The sequence below is a fragment of the Plectropomus leopardus genome, chromosome 1, assembly GCF_008729295.1.
Source record: "Plectropomus leopardus isolate mb chromosome 1, YSFRI_Pleo_2.0, whole genome shotgun sequence".
Classification (NCBI taxonomy): Eukaryota; Metazoa; Chordata; class Actinopteri; order Perciformes; family Serranidae; genus Plectropomus; species Plectropomus leopardus.
In genome coordinates, this window is record NC_056463.1 from 17353873 (window position 1) to 17373091 (window position 19219).

Below are 19219 nucleotides of genomic sequence, written 5' to 3' on the forward strand. Positions count from 1 at the left end.
TCCTCTCCTCTCCTCTCGGAGGAAGATTATTTGATATTAGCACACATACACATGCACACGTACACAAGCATAAAGAGCAGACTTATCTGCCCATCCTCTCCTTTCCTCTCCTCTCCTCTCCTCTCCTCTCCTCTCATCTTTTTGCTTTGGCACTCATCAGAGAAATAGCTGAGAAACATATTTAATCAGAGAGGATGAGCAGATAAGTCTGCTCTTTATGCTTGTGTACGTGTGCATGTGTATGTGTGCTAATATCAAATAATCTTCCTCCACTGTAGTATAAACTTAGATGGTGATTGGCCAGAGTTGATTGGGACACTGAAGGAAGTGGAGAAAGTTTAGGATTGCTCTACTTTTCCACTGTATTGATACGCTTGATCATCAGGTTTATAAATGCTGTCATTTATACTAGTTGATAATAACTACTTTTCTTCATTAAACATGCAGAATTTCAAGGCAAAAATGTTCACAGTCTCACAACAAACAATATTTTTGTCTTCAAGTATTTCAACTTACATGTGTCTTCTACATTCTAGATGCATTGACTGCAATCCTGGCTGCTTATTACTGTATTGACGTATTTTTGCTTTTTAAAAGTTTTGAAAAGGTTGTTGAAGCTAGATTTTAAACTTTTGCCATCCGCCGTTATGCAGCCTCGTCATTCTGTATAAAAGGTACAATCACAGAATAAGATAAAATAAATCCTTTATTAGTCTCACAATTGGGAAATTTGCAGTGTTACAACAGCAAGGTGTGTACAAGATAACCAAGCAAAAACAACAATATAAATAGTAAAACTAGTAAAAAGAAAACAAGGTGCCAAACTTAACGGTTTGAAAAATATTTACACCAATTGCACACGGAATATCAAAAAAATTGCACTTTAGTATAATTCCAGTTGGTGTGTGTGGTCTACTGTGAGCAGTGCTGGTTGTACAGTCTGACAGCAGCAGGAGGATAGGACCTGCAGAACCACTCTTTCACACACTTTGGGTCGAGCAGTCTGTCGCTGAATGGGGGGACAGAATTGTCTCACCTTTGACTGGCAACTGAGATAGTAACAGCACCAAAATGAGGTCAAAAGGCAGGGCAAAATCATGAGCGGGACAGGTGTGACATATGTGTGTGACCTATTGCAGGAGATTGAGCAGCTAGCAGCAGTCAGCAGCTTACATAAAGAACAGCAGCTGAAAATGTCTGCAAATTGGGAAAACAATGAGATTTGGGAGCTCTGCAGCCTATGAGCAGAGCGCGAGAACAGCCGCCATATAACAGGGACAGTAAATGATTGTTATCGCCATGTTATGCCATAGTTATTGTATACAAAGCTCTGCCAGTGCCTATGTTGTATATCTGGAGGTAGTCGCTGTTGTTTTAAGTGTCATGACCGTCATGCCTCTTTTGCTTCCATGATGCTGGTATGCTATCTAAAATTACGTACTGGAGGGGTATGATGCAGCCATTGTTTGGTTTTGTGTAAAGGCTGCATAAAGAAGGGGCGTTTGTTGCAGCCTAGTGGTGCAATCCTTCTGTAAAGAGGGCTTGACACAATGACAAAACAGAAAAGTATTCCTGAAAAATGTCTGCAGTTGCTTTCTACAACAGTTACAGCAAAAGTAAAGCTTTTAACCAAAAGTGCTGCCTCAATTAGAAATATTACTTCAAAGAATAAGTTATCATTTTTTTGCTGAATTACTTTTTTTGGGGGCTTTTTTAAAATGTTTTACTTCTTGAACTGCATGACATCATGTAACACCTTATTTCATTCCACTTGTGATTCATTATCTTAATTTTACTTATGCACATCATGTGAATGAAAGCATCATAGCATAACAAAATCTGCCAGAGTCTTGGCCTTGATGTTTGATTTTGTAGATAATGGGTGACCTCAATGTTTTATACTGCTCTGCTGCTCTTAAATGCTTTGGTGTGTGTGTTGTTTTTTGGTTGAAGTTAGATGGAAATATTGGGTGTGTACAGGATGTTTCTGATGTGGGAGGAATTAAAACTTTATGCACTGCTTGGTTTTGTTTCATGAGTTACTCAGACGGGAGCTCTTGGATAAGTACAATACGGTCGAGTAGAAGGTAGGGGGGACCCAGCATCTCTTTATCTTGTCTGATTCTTTCTCTGTTGGACCTCAAGTTCTTTAATATTCAGTTTTTATTCTGCTGACAGTGCGATGATCATTTTGCTAGTTAAGCCTCCTACACATGGGTGGAGCTCCCTGAAGGGATTCTAGGGTGAGTCGGTCAGATTCAAATGAATTACTACTTAAGTCTCTGTCTTGGGGATGTTAATAAAAGTTTAATCAGCTATCACCATTTTACACTACGAGTCTTCATTGGTAAGCTTTGTTAAAAATGAAACTGCCTGTTTCAGATATTTGGTGATATTGCTGCCTGTGAAAGAGATGTTATCTGTCAGTGTTTTACATCCTACATAAGATTTCGTTGTGGTATTATACAGTAGGGTCACTTGGCGGTTTTGGTTTGTTTAGCAACTTATGACAGCACTATCACAGGGCTTTCTGCACAACATTCCCACTGGTCTTTCCTGCCTGGAGCTTGTCGTTTTCAAGCCCTCTGTCTATCTGCTGCCTGCGATTTTCAGTTTTAACATGCCCCCGCACTTCACATCCCCTTCTGTCCTACATTGCACAGCTAAGTGATTAGCTGTGTTTGGCATTGCGATGTGGGTTGGACTTTGCGTTTAGCTGCTGAGATAGTGTCTGCTCAACACTTAAGCAGATGTTGTAGCTCCTTAGCCACGGGCGGTGTTGAGTCTCAGGTTGTAAAAAAAACAAATTTGATCTACTTTGCCAGTTTAGATGCAATACTTGATATTTGATTTAATTATTTTGGGAGGACTTGCAAGGCCCATTTTGTTTGATGGGTGTGATTCCTTTGTGTATAGCCGTCTCAGACATCATTAGACTAGCAAATGAAGACTGTGCTTCATAGCATCTGAATGGCTGATCATATCACATATCCCAATTACAGTTTTGGAAATCTTCCACAGTGAAGATGCAGTGGAATGAGCCGGGATGTCTTCTTGTTAGTCTGCCCATCACTCCATCATGTCAGTGAGAGAAGAGCTGCGTCAGCATGGGAAAGGCAAGAAATCATTTTGTGTTTGAGATGGACCATAATTACATGCATTTGATTAAATTCATTCTAACTAAGGACCAATGCAGATCATCCAGCCTGCTGTTGTTATCCGTACTTCTTTCTAATCAGATTCCCTCAGTGTGTTTTTTCTGTGAGACTGCGTCAGTCAAAACCTCCTTCATCAGAACTGGCTAATTTTACCTGACATGGAATTATTAACTTTGACCCCAACCGCAATATGCTTTCCCTAGACTGCCAAGTCAACTAACTCCGCGATTGTTTAGCTACAGCTTTCTTGCTGATGCTTGTCTGCTGCAAGGGTCAGTTAGTACAGACGGGTTAGAGCCTTCTGTTCATCACTGCACACATTGACAGCCAGTAAATTTGATTGAGAAATTTGACATTCGATGCACTTCACAATCCGGATAATCTATAAGATGAACAGTATCAACAACAATTAGGCTATCAGTCAGAAGGTGATTAGTTCATTTTTAACAGGTAGACGGGACGACGACATCCTCACCCCTTTGCTGTAATAGTTTTGAAAATATTACAGATCTAAAATGAAACCGACAGAAGACTGCGTAGAAAATTACAAATTCTTCCCCTACTTCAGCACAACAAAAAAGCTAGAGTCCTATTTTTGCTGTTGACTTCTCTCTCTTTAGAAATCTACGTTTCTTTGGCTTCACTGACTCTGACTCAGTTATTTCTCAGACTGCTGTCTCTTGCCTCATCTTTCTCCTGTGTTTTTGTGTGTCTCAATCACTGACTCAATTTGCAATTCACATCGTGAGGGACAGATCTTATTGGCTGAGAGGCATCACATGAGATGATTTACAATGCATGCATGTGGTCTTTGAGTTTACAGGGGTGCTAAACCAGCATAAATGCTGCTCCAGTTGGAAGTGCTCCATCACAATTAATTGTTCTTAATAATTTATCGACTGTAGGTCCGTGTCCGGCTAGTATTGTTTTTGTGTCCAGACTGAGACTGCTTTCGTGACCTCGGGGGGGTTGAGATGGATTACAGGTTAACAAGGGGGAGGCATTTTGGTTATTTTGCTAACAAGGGGGATGACGTCCCTCCGCATCCCCCCTCAAATCCCCTACCAGTAATTTGGGCCTCTGCCATATAATACACAAAGTCTCTCTTTACATGCCCCTTTCAAAAGCAGAATGGCAGAATTCACTGGATTTTTTTAAGTATCCCCAGAGCTAACCACTTAGCATCAATTGAAGACTAATAACATGTTTTTTTTGTTTTGTTTTGTTTTTTTTGCCATAAACGCCTCGGGTGTATATGCTACTTATCCTGGTTCCTCCTCTCTTATCTGTCTGTTTCATCTCCTGTCTACCACAGCAAAGTCTTTGCTGTCAAATCCAATTTGCAACCTCATATGTTCAGTAAGCCGGGCCTGTTAGGTATTACTGCCTGTGAAAGTGAGTTGGTGTAATGACATTAATAGCACAATTTATGCTTAGTTCAGCCAAACATATTTGTTGGAAAAGTGCTGCCACGGTAAATAAGCTTTTAAACTGATGGCAAACACATGCTTTAGGAGGGATTTCGATGATCTGTCCTCAGTGCAACATGAGGTGTAGGTTTCTGGCAAGCAAGAAAAACTCTGCAACATGAGAATAGGTGAGAAATTTAGGATTCTGTTTGAGACTCTGTTCAAACTTGATACTTGAGGTTTTTTTGTGCAAGTGTTTTCACTTTTTGGAGAATAAAATATTGCCATTTTTCAGGGCCGCATTGTAACTATGATTGCAAAGGAAGTATAAGAGGATTTTGAATTTACAGAAAAACTACTCTGTTAAATTGTAAAGTAGTACTGCAGCCTTACAGATCCAGTGTGGACAGGCAGCTGTTACGGTTGTCCTGCTGAGTGCTGACGCGTTGTTTTCACTTTGCGGCTATGTACACTCCCTGTGATGACCTGCCTTCACTTGATCTTTCATGGTCAAATTCCTTAGTATCAGTCACTTACCTGCATCTGCTTGTGAACTATAGGAGTTGAAAGCGATGCATAGCACCCATAGAAGCGCCGGAGAAGTGAGGTCAAAGGTTACCTCTTATTAACGCGTGATTTCCCAATCTGTGATTTCCCAAAGCAAGTGGCTCATGTTGTCATGTCATGGGAGATTGGCTCAGACCTTTGATGATAAAGCTTGAATCAGTGCTGTGGAGGTGTGTCTGTATGATTGTGTGTGTTAGAAGTGTGTGTGTCAGTGAATGGAAGCAAAGTGCCTTTGAGCCTCTGCTATTGATGTGCTGATCACAGTGGGGGGAAGACTGTGGCATGAGAGAAAAGACTTTTCTCATTGCATTTGTTTCAGAGTTGTCTAGAGAAAGATTTGAATAGATTTTCGTCGTGTTATCGCCTTGTGCGATTGATCAGTTTAAGATGCTCTGTTCATTAGTAAATTATTATCAGTTGATGACTTCCTCTCATAACATACGTGTACAAAAGGGCTACATTTGCGATTGACAGCATCCCCTGATGTGCTTTGCTTACAGTCTCTCACCTCTTTCGCACAGTCAGGTATAGTGATGCTTATGCTGATTGTGTGGTTTTTGTCCTCGTAGGAGATAATTTGCTGTGCAAAACTTTCTCTCCCGTAGCTTTTCAGTGCCCTGAGAAGAGCAGCTAGATGTCAGACCTTAGAATAGACAAGAATAGACAAGGCAAGATTTTTATATATAAAATTTTGTCAAATAAGAGTTTCTTAACCCCCCTTTCTTAGAACTTTTAGATTTTCCCTGTTCAATTTATTTGTCAGGTATGTAGAAATCCACTATGGATGAAAAGACAGACATGAGCTTACTGTTTTCTAAAATTAGATTTAACACAATGTTTTAAGGCATTATTGAGAGCCACAATTGACTGTGTTTAACCCCGTGGAGAAGCTGCTGCAGATGGTTGGTATCTCAAAACTAAACCTATTGATGATTGGCTGAGTGTGCGCACTTATAAATAAAGGAAAATTCTAGTAACGCCTGGGTAAAAACCAGTGAAGCTATCCTTTAGGATGACCTCATTTTGATTTTGATTAAGTGTGCAACAGTAACATCTTTCCCTCCTCCTTGCATTCCCCGTAACACACACACATTCATACACTTCAGATTATGACAATTCTTGTTAGCACAAATGAATAGATGAAATAAATATGACTCCTGGTGGCTCTGGGTCATCATTATTCAGGAAGGTGCAGGATAAATCTGTGGTATTAAATATTGACCTAAAGCTGCAGGGGCCTCTTCATTGATTTATTCCCCAGAGTAATGCTCGCCCCAGAAAACTTCCTAACTTTTTTTTCTTTGTCGCAGCATATCTCTGTCGCTATTGATCCCTAAGATAAGTGCTTTTGAAAGTAATTTTATTGTCATGGTTGGAGGCATTATAAAACCACAATTTCTTTGATGAATTACTTCAAATCACCCTTTATAAATATTTATCAGTCAGCTAAACTCGTGCCAATGGAGCAGAGGAAGTGCTGATGCGCTCGCAGTCCTGTAGGGATCCAGCTCTCGCTGAGGGCATTTTCTGTCTTGCTGCAGGCCGTTGCTGGAACAATTTCAGGTTGTAACAAGTTTATAACAGTGTGACCAAGAGCAAACCTTCTGTGAACAAGATGATAATGTGGGATTTAGGCTCTTTGTGAAGCTTGTGTTTGTGCACTTGAGTTAAGCCTCCAATAGTCCTTGTTACAGTCCAATTATGGTTTAAAAAATATATTTTCCAACTGAGCAGACATGAAATGAGCTGTTACTTATAAGCAAAACCTATTTTTCGCAAAATATTTTAGTTCCTGGACCAGGATCCAGGATATCAACATTTTCACTTAGAGGAGTGGTTTTTCAGAGTTAGTTTCTGTGCATGGACACTAGTGTCTCCTTGCATCTTAATTCTGTATTTTTGGTCCAACACAGGCCTTTCCTGCATTCACTGCAAAGCAATTAGCTGTTGTTTTGCTTATGTTTTGGAACGGCATGGCCTGAAGGACCATTGTGACTGCAATGAAATGTGCTGTGTCAGAACTGTGTGTGTGTTGAATGTTAATGGGGTGACAGCTCTTTCAATTTTTGCCAAACCCTCTGTCTGACTGGGGTACAGACACTGGCAAGTCCTCGCACCTGCTTCTGCTCTGCATTTGGGCTTGTTTGAACCTGACTGTGTCACTTTTTGCCCAGTGCTGCTTGAGTGGTTTTCTGGAAGGCTACCTACTCCACAAAAAAGAGCTTTTGCCCAGGTTTTCCTGTTTTCCTTTAGAGCTGTTTTGGACTACTGGGCATTCAGAGAGGCATAACTGTTCTCCAGTACGGCCGTGATCACCGTGTCGTACTGTCAACTCAGCTGGGAATTTCTGCAGTTGTAAACAATGAAGATGATGATGATAGTAGTAAATGAGTGCGGTGACAGGGAAAAGCCAGTCAGTGTGAAATGTGTGTGGTCTGAGTGACAGTGAAATCTCCCAATAACTCTTTGGACAGACTGCCTAGATAATTCTTCCACAAATCTGAGGGAAATGAAGCTGAGCGAGACTGCTGCAGTGCTCTGCTATGAAACTGATAAAGGTCAGTCAACATGTGCAAATCCTGCTGCAGAATGCTTATCTCCTTAATGGCTCCCTGTGTCTGGGTACTGAGCACAAACCGCTGTTATTAAGGCTTAATTAATTTTGTCTGCCAGGCCTGGGTTGCTACAGGGTGTTTCTGGAGGTCCATGATATCTCTCTCTTGCACGATGTAATGCCCTGTCGCACATTCATACTGCTGGGTGGGGTGTTGTACACACAGAAATGACTGTCATTACAGAGTTCAGTATTAGATCGTGGCACCTCGTTTAACCTCTCATGTGTTGCAGCCGTTTCTTCCCTTTGCTTTGTCTTATTGTTTGGATTCTGTAGAAACATAAAATCTGTGTATTAACAGCCTGCTGATATTAATGAAACATTGGTTACAGATAATTGAATTGCTTTGAAAATGAAGTCAGCCACCGAACTAAAGTAAACGATTTCCGTTGTGTGTTCTCTGGTGATTAAAAGAATTGCACTTCATTGATTTGTTTTTAACTTCACTCGTAGCTACAGTGTAAGGCCAGATGCAGGCTATAATATGACATTTATTACACCACACTGATTCAGGAGATGAGTTTATGTTCAGCTGCACTGGCTCCTCTTAATCAGTCAGTTTACTCTGAAGTTATCGTTTTGACTCGGATCTTAATATTTCTCTTACAGCTACATTAACTTTTTCGACAATTTTTTAAAAGTGTCATTATATCCTGACATTAGTACATGAGGCAGATAATCTGTGAGACAAATCACGCACCTCTGCCTCCTCGCACTTCTCCTAATGGCATGTGCAAGAATCACGAAAACAACCATTCAGAGCAGAAGAGTCTACAACGCAGCGGTCGATCATGTCAACTACTGCTCGTGAACTGCTGTCAAACTGTCAAACTAAGCAATGCTGATCAAATATGAATCAAGATTCTGATACTACATTGCCTTTCTCTCGTCTCAAATTTGTGTAGAAACATATTTCAGTGTAATTTTAGCTTTAAAATGAAAAAAAAGTTTGCTTCAACTGGTGGGCGTTGCTCCGTTTTGACTTCACTGTTTTCAACATGATGGATCGGTCACAAACGTCTTATTTTACAGCTAAATAGTACAATAAAATATGTTTCTGAAAACATTTGCGATTAGAAATAAGCAATACAGTAACAGAGTCTTATTCATATTTGATCAGGGCTGCCTAGTTTGACAGTTCGACTGCCGTTCACAAGCAGTGATTAACATGTTTGATAGCTGCTTTCTCTGAAAATGACCTGTCTCTCTTTACTAGCTGACCTTAGAAATCCTGAAAACGGAGCCAAGTGTAGATGTGGAAGATAAGTGTTCTTCTACAACTCCTAAATCACAATGTGCTCAAAGTTTAACGTGGGATTTCTGCCCAAAGACACTAACATTTTAACTGCCTACCAGAGCTTTAAATAAGGTTGTATAGGATAAAAGAGTCATCCTGATGTCACGTTTACGACAACATGTACATAAGAAATCTGACATAATACATGTTCTCTGTGTGGAATATATAATATGTGAAATGTTCTGCCTCATCTTACATCTATTTTTCTTTAACTAAGTTTAATGCATATATAGCTTGGAGTGAGACTATGAAATAATTCTTGAAGTTTATAGTGTTTGATTCAAATCAATATACTAATTTCTACTTTTTAAAATGTTCTTCTTTACTAATTAACTAACTGATTTGTTGCTTTTTATTCAACTCGTATTGTGAATGGAATATTAATTGATGTCATGCCCACAGAGAAGGAACAGGTGCTCCCACTGGCCTGTTTGTGGCCCTGCATTAATTCCTCTATCTCTTGAGAGTTTTTAGACATCACATTGATGCCGTGATGCTCATTACGAAAGCCACATGGAGGGAGACAAGAGGCTCTCTTCGCCCACTTTCAAAGCACTGAAAGTGTATCACATTATCTGAATGTCGTTAGAGAGTTGTCATTGAATTAAATTGCTCCTAAATTAAAAATGTGTGGGAAAGAAATGAATCATAAGCCAGGGGCGAAACAGCAATCCAATACTTTTATAGCTCCCCAATCCTTGGATGTCTATCAGATTCAATATTTACCACGGGCCAACAGTATGTAGTTACCACCTGCTCCTCTGGGCCACATTCCTCAGGTTTAGTTTCAATTCCCTCTAATTAGAGTTCACAGGTCAATGTCACTGTCAAAACAGTGCCTCAAAAAGTAGACCACAATGACCTTGAGTTGTCCTTGAAAGGGCCTAAGAAATGAAGTGTTTATTTGTTAAAACAAGTTCCAGTCTATTTCTGGACCCTGATTTAAGTACTCGAGACTGTGTTTGTCTTGTGTTAATGTAGTCTTTATTTGAATAGTTTCAGCATAAACCACTGACTGCATAGCAGATATTTGGCAGAAGCTTATGTGGATGCTGCAGCTGTGTGTTTAAGATATTCCGCTGCCTTCTGTTTTTAATGTGAATCTTAAAAGTGTACATGGAGCAACTCATTAGAGTCAGGATGACTTTGCCAGCCAAAGGATGTTATCATACTGTTGGAGGAAAAGCGGAATTGCATGCTTGTCTTCATTACTTTAGTTGCAATGCTGCCTCTCAGAGGATACTAGTGGTACTCTTGTGAGACAAACACAAACCAAAACGAATCATTAGTGAAGAAAGTGTGAGAGTAGATGAAAGCACCAACTTGAACCAAGTAAAAAAAACATTTTTCTCAAGACTATATTATTGACTGAGGTCAGTGGTGGAATGTAATTAAGTACATTTACTCTAATACTGTACATAAGTATGAATCAGAGGTACTTTTGTTGGTATGTTTTGTTTTATTTTAATGCTACTTTATAATTAGCTAAGTACATTTCAGTGAGAAATATTGTACTTTTTACTCCACTATATTTATCTGACAGCTCTAATTCCTTTACAAATCGCGATTTTTATTTTCTTTTAAAGATGTTTTTAAGGGCTTTTTTTGCCTCTAGGACAGACAGCTTGAAAAGGGGAAAGAGAGACAGAGAGAGAGAGAGAGGAGATTTAGGTCTTTTTCATTTTTTCGTTTCATTTTTAAAATGTTTTTCCCCTTCTTTTCATAATTTTGAGTTTTGGGGTGTTTTTTGTCTGTTTATTTTATTTTTATTTTTATAATTAGGATTTTTTTGTGCTTTTTCCATTTTTTTTATTTTGAAGTTTGGAGTGTTTTTTTCTCTTATTTTAAAAAAAAAAAATATTTTGGGTGTTTTTCTGTATTTTTTAAAAAAAAATTTTTGGGGGGGGACGTTTATTCTATTTTTAAAAAAATAAGTTTGAGTTTTTTGTGTGTGTCCTTTTGTTTTTGTGAGGAGTTCTCTGTGTAGGTTATTTTTATATTGTATACTTCAATTACATTTTCCTGATTATACTTACTACCTTTTACTTAAGTGCCATTTCAGTGCAGGACTTTTACTCGTAACAGAGTATTTTCAGGGTCGTATTAGGACTTTTATAAATTAAAGGATCTGAATATGTCTTCTACTACTGACTGAGGTGCAGTATGTCCACTTCAGCAGCAGCTACATAACTCAGTTGCTCCTTGAAAGAGATGACATTTAACATATTCAATTCTGGGAAAAAGGGAGTGACAGGTGGAGAGATGGAAACAGAACATGGAAAGGGAGGAGGATCTGATAGGAAACAGAGGTATTCCCCTGATGGGAGGGAGTTACATCTCTCGCATCCACCCAGCAAGCGTGGGGTGAAACTCTCCGACAGCACGCTTGAGCAGGAGGAAGCGGAGATAAAGTGCTCCCCCTCCTGCTCTCATCCTGCTCGCTGCACTTTTACTCCTCTCTTTGCGGGTGCCAGCCTGTTATGAGAGACCATTTCTGTCGTCTTCCTCCTGCACTGATAATACCGAGAAGATTTCCATGACCCGCGGCAACACAGCGAGTCTAGTAGCTGATTCGCGCTGATTCACTGTCACAGCAGGTGAGACTGTCTCCACTGTGTGCATGATACAGCAGAGTGCAGTAGCAAACAGGAGCAGAGCGATCTGTGCTAGTAGTGTAAAGGAGTTCCTTGTGTATAGGAGGAGTTTTCTTTTTCTCCTCTAGGATTTTTTTCCTAAGGGAGACTGAGCGGTTGGTGTGTGGAGGGCGTATTGTGGAGCAGTTTGGCTCCTTTGTGTGTTTCTGTTGGTATGAGAAAGCGAGAGAGAGGTGCTCAAACCACAGAACCTTGCCCTTGGTGCCCCTGCTGCCAAGACTTAGCCCTTGTGTTGGACAGGGATTACTCTGAGCCTTTTGTTTTGCTGGAAAAAAAAAAGTTATGGCATGCCAGGACTGAAGCGTGGACTCTTGTTGCAGCAGTGAAAGAGAGAGAGCATGTTCTTATGTTGTGAGCTGCAGTGCTGCTGTTACTACACATTTCTTAGATTAGCAGAAGCATTGGCTGAAACCAGGTTGCCACTGTGCTTTCAGGTTACTCACTACTTAAAGCTGAGGTTGCCTACTTTACATCAAGCTCCACTCAGTTTATAGAAAGTCCTTTATTTGCTGCTTTAAGGGTCCATGCACAACGATAGAATTTGGTCTTAAAACTGATATATGGTAGTTTTTACCTGACAGTCACCTCTTTTATCAGCCTGGGTTTAATGCCGTCTTGTTTACATTGTGGTAACACTTGTACTGTACATGTAAACACTGTTACACTGAGAAAAGCCCTCTTGAGGCTTTCCACAAGTAGAGATGCCAGTCATTCTTTCTCTTCTTTATCTGCCCTGATGGAAGCAGAAACTCGACTTGACCTGATGGTTAGTGTTTTGGGGCCCTGAGTGCCTGTTTTTGGACTTAACATTTCCCTGACCCCTTAATCTGAGTCTAACATTGAACAGCTCTCAGGATAAGTGCTGTAGTGCTGCACAAATATCTCTAATACTTTGTTGATTCTTCCATCTTTTTGTCTTCTGAATTATTAATTGTTAGCGTACTACCAATGAACAAATGTTTACAAAAACGCTTGTGACTCACTGCTGTATTGCTATATTAGGCTACTGAGGAGCCATACTATATTACAGTATGTGTAGCTGTAGCAGAAGAAAGTTGACTGGAGTAAAGTTTTTGTAATAAACTGGAGTGTAGGATTGCAATGCTGTGAAATTTTCACAGTACAATAAACCATCTCAGAAAATATCACCGTTTTACAGTAAACAGTATCACACAGTTATTATCATCACTATGAGTTATAATGACCATTTAAGATGTATGTGTTGTTTTTGTTGTTCAACAAACACAAATGTAGCCAATGTACATAAAATAATAACCGTTAATTTTCATACCACAGTATACTTTGAAACCTGTATACCACTACGACCCTACTTCAGTGTTACCTAAGTAGCTTTTTATATACTGAATAACTTCAAGATCATATCTTATTTTGAATCAAAAGACAAATAACCTGAATAAGTCCTATATCTATGCTGTTCATTAGATTTATCTATGCATCAACAAATTAAAATCTGCCTAGTGCTTGATTTATGCTTGATGCATCTGTGAATATCTGCACGGCCAAAGTGACATCACACCATCAGACATGGCCCTTTGTGGGGGTCCCATGCGGCATTTATTGCTTGTCTGTACCTGTCTGACATTTTCTAACAAGGAAGATGGGTGAAGAACCATGGTATAGAGTTTCCAATACACTGGCCCCTACAGTTTGGGAGAATATTGCTTTTGGCAAAGAGAAACTTTTGGGGGTATAAATGATCAAAATATAACCTCGTCACAATCTAGCTTCAGGTCATATCTGTGCTACGGACCATCTGGAAAGCATATTGAAGCCTTCAGAGGTTGCCACTATCTATGTTTCCACTATATCCTTTTTGTGATATTTTAGATTCAAGACACACAAGATACTGATTAGAACTCCTGTTGATAGTGAGTGATTTAGTTAAAGATTAACTGCTATCTAATTAATGTGCAAAGTAAAGTTAAACTTCAACAGAGTTTATGTGCTGAATGGAAATAAATCTAGAGGGAGAGATGACTGCAAAGCGGTTTTGTGTTATTTCTCGATTAATCTATAATATGAAAACAATTCATGATTTATGTAGAGTCACGACACAGAATCATATTAGATTCTAGCAGCTACTTGTGACTGGCACTGACAACAAAACTGTTTCTCCAATACATGATCCAGAAAGCACTGTGCTCCAGCTCCTCTGCAGCAGGAGTTCATTTTCCCCTTTGGGACAATATTGTCACAAGGGTTGATGGAAGCTAGTTTTCTGCAAACAAATAGACCCACTGTGCTGCAGTGTTTCTACACTAACTGGGGATGCTGCAAATTCCGTGACAAATAGTTCAGAAGTAATGCGGCTAAAACAAAAGCCTCAAAGAATGCAGATTCCTAATTAACAGGGGATGCTGGTGCAGTGCTGTATGTGCCCAGTGCAGCTCAGCAAATTATGAGTTGTTACCAAAAACAAGCCTGGCCAAGCCCCTGTGTGTGTGTGTGTGTGTGTGTGTGTGTGTGTGTGTGTGTGTGTGTGTGTGTGTGTGCGTGTGTGTGTGTGTGTGGGTGTGTTTGTGTGTTTGTGTTTCTGCATGTATATGTACGTCAAGAGGTGCTCTACATGAATGTATGATTGTTTATATTTGCTGTCTTGTTGTTTGTGTGTGCAGAATCGTTCAGCATCATTCCTGTTCAGTACACCCTTTGAACTTTTCTGAAATGTCAACTCATAAATCTTAACACTGTGCTCGGTTTGGCTCCCCTCCCTCTGCTGCATGGTGATGCAGAGAGGCACCACTTTCTCTTTGTATCCTTCTGCACATTTAAGAAGTTGTGCAGTTGTCCTTCAGAGGATTCACCACTTACTGCAGGATCTATCGACATATATTTCCCCTTAGTACACTTTAAGTAAGCATATTGTAAACATGTTTCTCTTAGTTATCTCTTTGTCTGTGCCCATGTGTATGATTACTGTATAAAAAAGCAACATATGGATTGAGCCTCTGCACAGCAGCAGTCTTTACTGTATGGTTTTACAGCACGCTGGCGCACAGTATTTCACAGCTTCTGTTGAAGAATAGTGTTACGGTTATTTCTGTTGTAATAGATCGCGTATGATGCTGATGGAGGAAGATAAAAAAGGGTCAGGAGGAATAAAATAAAACACTAACAAACGCCAGGCTTGAAAGCATATTACTGCAGTTCAGTATATTATCACGCATGGTCACTCACCACAGTTTTTCAGGCACACTGAATGGAACAAAGACGTCAATATACACATTCATATCTGTTGTCCTGCTGCTATGTCAAATAGCTGTCTCCTTAATAGCTACACCTGCTTGCTGCTAAATATTAGTGGTAATGAATTCTTCCATAATTTTTCACTGTATAATGTCTCTACAGAACACGGGCTTTGTTAGCTCCACATATTTATATTTGCGTACAAAATGAATTTTAAAAAGTCTAAGATGCATTAAGGATCAGAAAGCCAGCAGCATCTCAAAGGATGTGTCACAGTTTAAGGGGATAATGGCAGCACTGAGTACTAACTAATCCTGGTGAGCAATATACCTTAAAGACCCTCTGCAGTCGTGGGATTTTGTGTAAAAAGTGAGAGAAACTTAATGAAATGGAAAGCCAAACACAAGAATTTATTTAAGCTTAACCTGCCATGATGTTTAAATGATGCAGTTGGGCATCGGATAAATACATCAGTTGTTAGAAATGTATTGAATCTCTCTCTTTTTTTTTTAAAGCAGAAAAAACATAATTCAAGTACAGCCTTAGAACGATTTGGATCAATCTGACTGTCTGTAAGAAGAAATTGAAAAATGTCTGTTTGTGAGTAGATATTTTCTCGGATTTTGTTTTATTTAGTTGTAAAACTGTAAATGAAATAACCCAAATCTGTTTCTAACCTATAGTCACAAATACATAATTGATAGACCAAAACAAAGAAAGAAAGAAAGAAGATTCTTGGCATAATAATTCAATCCTCCCCACACCAGCACCACTTGTCTGTTTCTTATTCTGTCCTGTGACAGTAACATGCGTTTATGCTCTAGTTAAAGCAATGAATGGCCCCATCTGACTGAAATCAATAAAGCCTGGTGAGCTGGCTTATGGAGAGTGCTGAGCCCTACACTTTGTGTAAAAGAATATGTGGTTCCTGACCTGGCTGCACTGCTAGCATAGATTTTTTTCCTTTTTACAGTTGACTGTGCCGTTCATTGTAAGCTTAACTTTATGTGGTTTTGTTTAGAGATGTAGAAACACATGCCATGTGATCAGGCAGGAATATGTAAATGACGTGATACTAACGTTGTTTTTTCCCTTGGTGTTGTTTTTTCTTTAATCTCCCTCTGTCCTGCAGTCACACCCTGAGGGCTACATCATTTCGGCACCCTGTGACCGGACAGATATCCCCTGAAAACACAGAATACACACTACAAGACAGGTGAGTCAGTCTTGTGTTTCCTTGAAATGATGCATTCACTGCATGCTAAAATGTGTAGAGGTTAGTTCAAGGTCATGCAATGGGAGTCCAGAAGTAGACAGAAAAATAGCCTATCACCCTCCCTGATGAAGCATGTCATGACAAGGGGGGGAGTGGTCTATTCTGCAGTAACATGCAGAGCCAAAACAGTTACAGTTCATTAGGAAAATAAAATGTCAGAGTCGGAACACTAAAGGATGGGAACTGTAATTTTTCTCATCAAACTGAATACTTACATTATCCTCATGCCATTCATAACTGACTGCACTCACTTGTCAGTTGCTTTGGATCCCGGAGACTCTTAAGTATGATTCTTCCAATTATTACCTTAAAAGGATTTATGGTAATGGCATGGCTGACAGTCACATATGCTTTTCACTGTGTTAATATGACATCTGGAGTCATGAATCTGTCTCATCAATCAGCTGAGTTAGTTATTTATTTCTGGCCCATTTGGCACGTTTTTCTCAGTGTAGTTGGAAACATTCAAATGGAAACCTGACTTTGATACCACCGGATTTTACTGTGCCAAGTAAGCTTTCTGTGTATACTAAATTAAATTCTAATGTGCTACTGAAATTTTAAGAATTTTAGCTGTGCAAGAATGGCAACCTTGTCCTGTTTTCATTCAATGCAGTATATACTGCAGTAGCATGGCAGTTGGATTTTTTGTCGTTATTTTATGTCATTGTGTGAATCTCATCGTGTAAAGCCATCAAAGCTGCACGGCAGGTTTAGAGCACAGCAGGTGTGTGATCATATTTAAGCTGGCAGCTGTAAGATGATCGTGCATAGCGCAGATTCCACGTTAGGCAGAAGCAGGTTGAGAGACAAGCATGTGACCTCCACATTCCCACTGATTAAAAGATGTTCTGTTGAAGCGAAGCAAAACTGATTGTGATTCATCTGCATCCTCCACTGTCATTCACTTCCTGAAACTCTTCATTATCCCTAATTTAGTTCTGTTGAGCCGTGGATTTGTATACCATCAAGGGGCTTTAAAGTTAAAGTTGCTTTAGTTGCAGCAATAGCGATAGAATGTTTCTTTTACTTTGAAATGCCAGTCATAACTCTATTTAAGCTACTAAACTACGGTGAGAATAGCACCAGTTGTATGCCCTTCTCACAACATGACAAGAATGGCAGTAAACCTCGTTTAAGCATATACAGGGAGCATAATACAGTTCTGTATATGTATTTTTCATTTTTATTGTTAACCCTTTGAAACTTGGGCAAATTGGCTTGATTTCTTTCAAAAACAAGGGCAGAGGGCAATGGGCACCACAGGAAGAAATTACCTAGAAATCAGCAAGCAATGAGTAAGAAGTACAAACAAACATAACCAAACACAAAATAACAGCAAAACAAAGGAAAATGAAAAAAAAAAAAAACTGAGAAATTACGTGAAAAAATTATAACAATTCTGTAAAATAAGTGTAAATATATAATGATGATAATATAAAAATACCGTTTTTTGGACATTTGTCCTTAGCTTTTAAAAAATATTTTTCTAAATCTACTAATTCTTGCAATTTTCATGACATGTCTTGTAAAGCTTGGATTCTTTTCTAGAACCCGACTGGGCCCGACCCGACCTGTTGGGTTCGAGATGGTTTGGCTGTTATTTCTCACTATTCCCTCAGGTTTGAATCAGGCTGGGTTCTTGCCAAATTAACTTTTATTTATTTAATTTTTTAAATGAAACTGATGTGAACTATCTCATTATTAAATGGCACTTTGGCAGGAGTTTTAATGGACTGAATCAAGAGAGAGGGAAAGTGACGGAACATGTGGAGAATGAGGGGGAGTAGAGGGACAGAAAACAAGAGAAAGAGAAAGGGGGCTGTAAAGCGAATTGGTTGGCAGTTTCTGCTTCCTCCATCACCGTTTGTACTTAACGCACTGAGGGACGCAGCCTGATTTGCTGAAGCTGTCATGCACAAGATGACAGACTAACAGAAGGATGAGAAGAAGGAAGTGGTGCAAGAAAACACACCAGCCCTTAGCCTGTAATACATGTGTAATATTTTAAAAAATATTGTATAACATATATAACGGAATATATTATAGACCTATTTTTACAGTACAAACTTGTGTTTTTAATTGGGCTGGGGCCCTCAACTGCTGCTGTGGGTCAGGCTTGCAGGTTCATATGGGGTCAGGTCTGATTTTTTTAGGCCGGATCTAAGCTCTAATTTCTTGCCAAGTTACTCAGGGTTCCAAGGTTTACTTATATTTACTTTATATATTCGTACATATATACTTTAATTCAGACTTGCTTTACTCAATACCTGTGAAGGGCATCTGAATGCAGTGCAAGAAAAGTGATGTGGATCCAGGTTTTAAAGGAACACCCCCAAGATATTTCTTACGTACTGTCTGTCCTGGCTTTTTAATTCTTTTAATCTGTTTGCTCACTGTATCCTCATACAATGGTTCATATGATATCTTGCGAATAAACGCCCAACAAATAACGTTATGTACTTTATGTAAAGTTACGTACTTGACTTAAAATCTTTTAGGGTTAGGTTTAGACAAGTAAAGTCACTGTGGTTAGGTTAGACAACATGATGATGACGTACTGTGAAATGACTCAAAGTTCACTCAAAGGTCACACAGCTCCGAACACCATTCTTCTGGGGACAGTCCTTTGTGTGTCCTGTGACTCCTTAGACTGACTTTTTGTTCTACTACTTCCTTCTTTACTCCTGTTTGGGCACTGGTCACAGCCTTTTCAAATAAGTAGGTTATACATGAGTTACTACCTCATGATTGAATGTGATACGTATGGTTTTTTTGTTGCATTTCTTTTCATAAGAAACCGTACAAACAGTGCATCAGAACAGCCTGGTTTGCCAACACAGAGGTGATTGCTGTGGTTTCCACAGTTTGTACAGACAGTGTGTGCTGCTTATCGCTCTAAAAAAAACTGAGTGCTTTGCTTTTTGGATGTGGTGGATAACACATTGTACAGCGCTGGGCTGAGCTTATTTCCACTTTAACTGTTTCCCCTTCCTTACTGTCTTTGTGCTAAGTAAGGTCACTGTAAAGTCATGCT

At 39.4% G+C, this 19219-nt stretch overlaps 1 protein-coding gene across 10 annotated transcripts in view; it reads left to right on the plus strand.

Annotated features, from left to right (window-relative positions):
- plekha7b (pleckstrin homology domain containing, family A member 7b) overlaps positions 1 to 19219 on the plus strand; it is a 90380-nt gene that overhangs the window by 29453 nt on the left and 41708 nt on the right. For 9 of the 10 annotated variants that reach the window (XM_042512816.1, XM_042512120.1, XM_042513522.1 and 6 more), the window contains one exon: positions 16039 to 16122. In XM_042512816.1, the coding sequence (XP_042368750.1) occupies positions 16039 to 16122 (84 nt within the window). Of the gene's footprint in view, positions 1 to 11460; positions 11643 to 16038; positions 16123 to 19219 lie in introns of those variants that run through there. The other variant, XM_042481222.1, reaches the window with a different exon arrangement.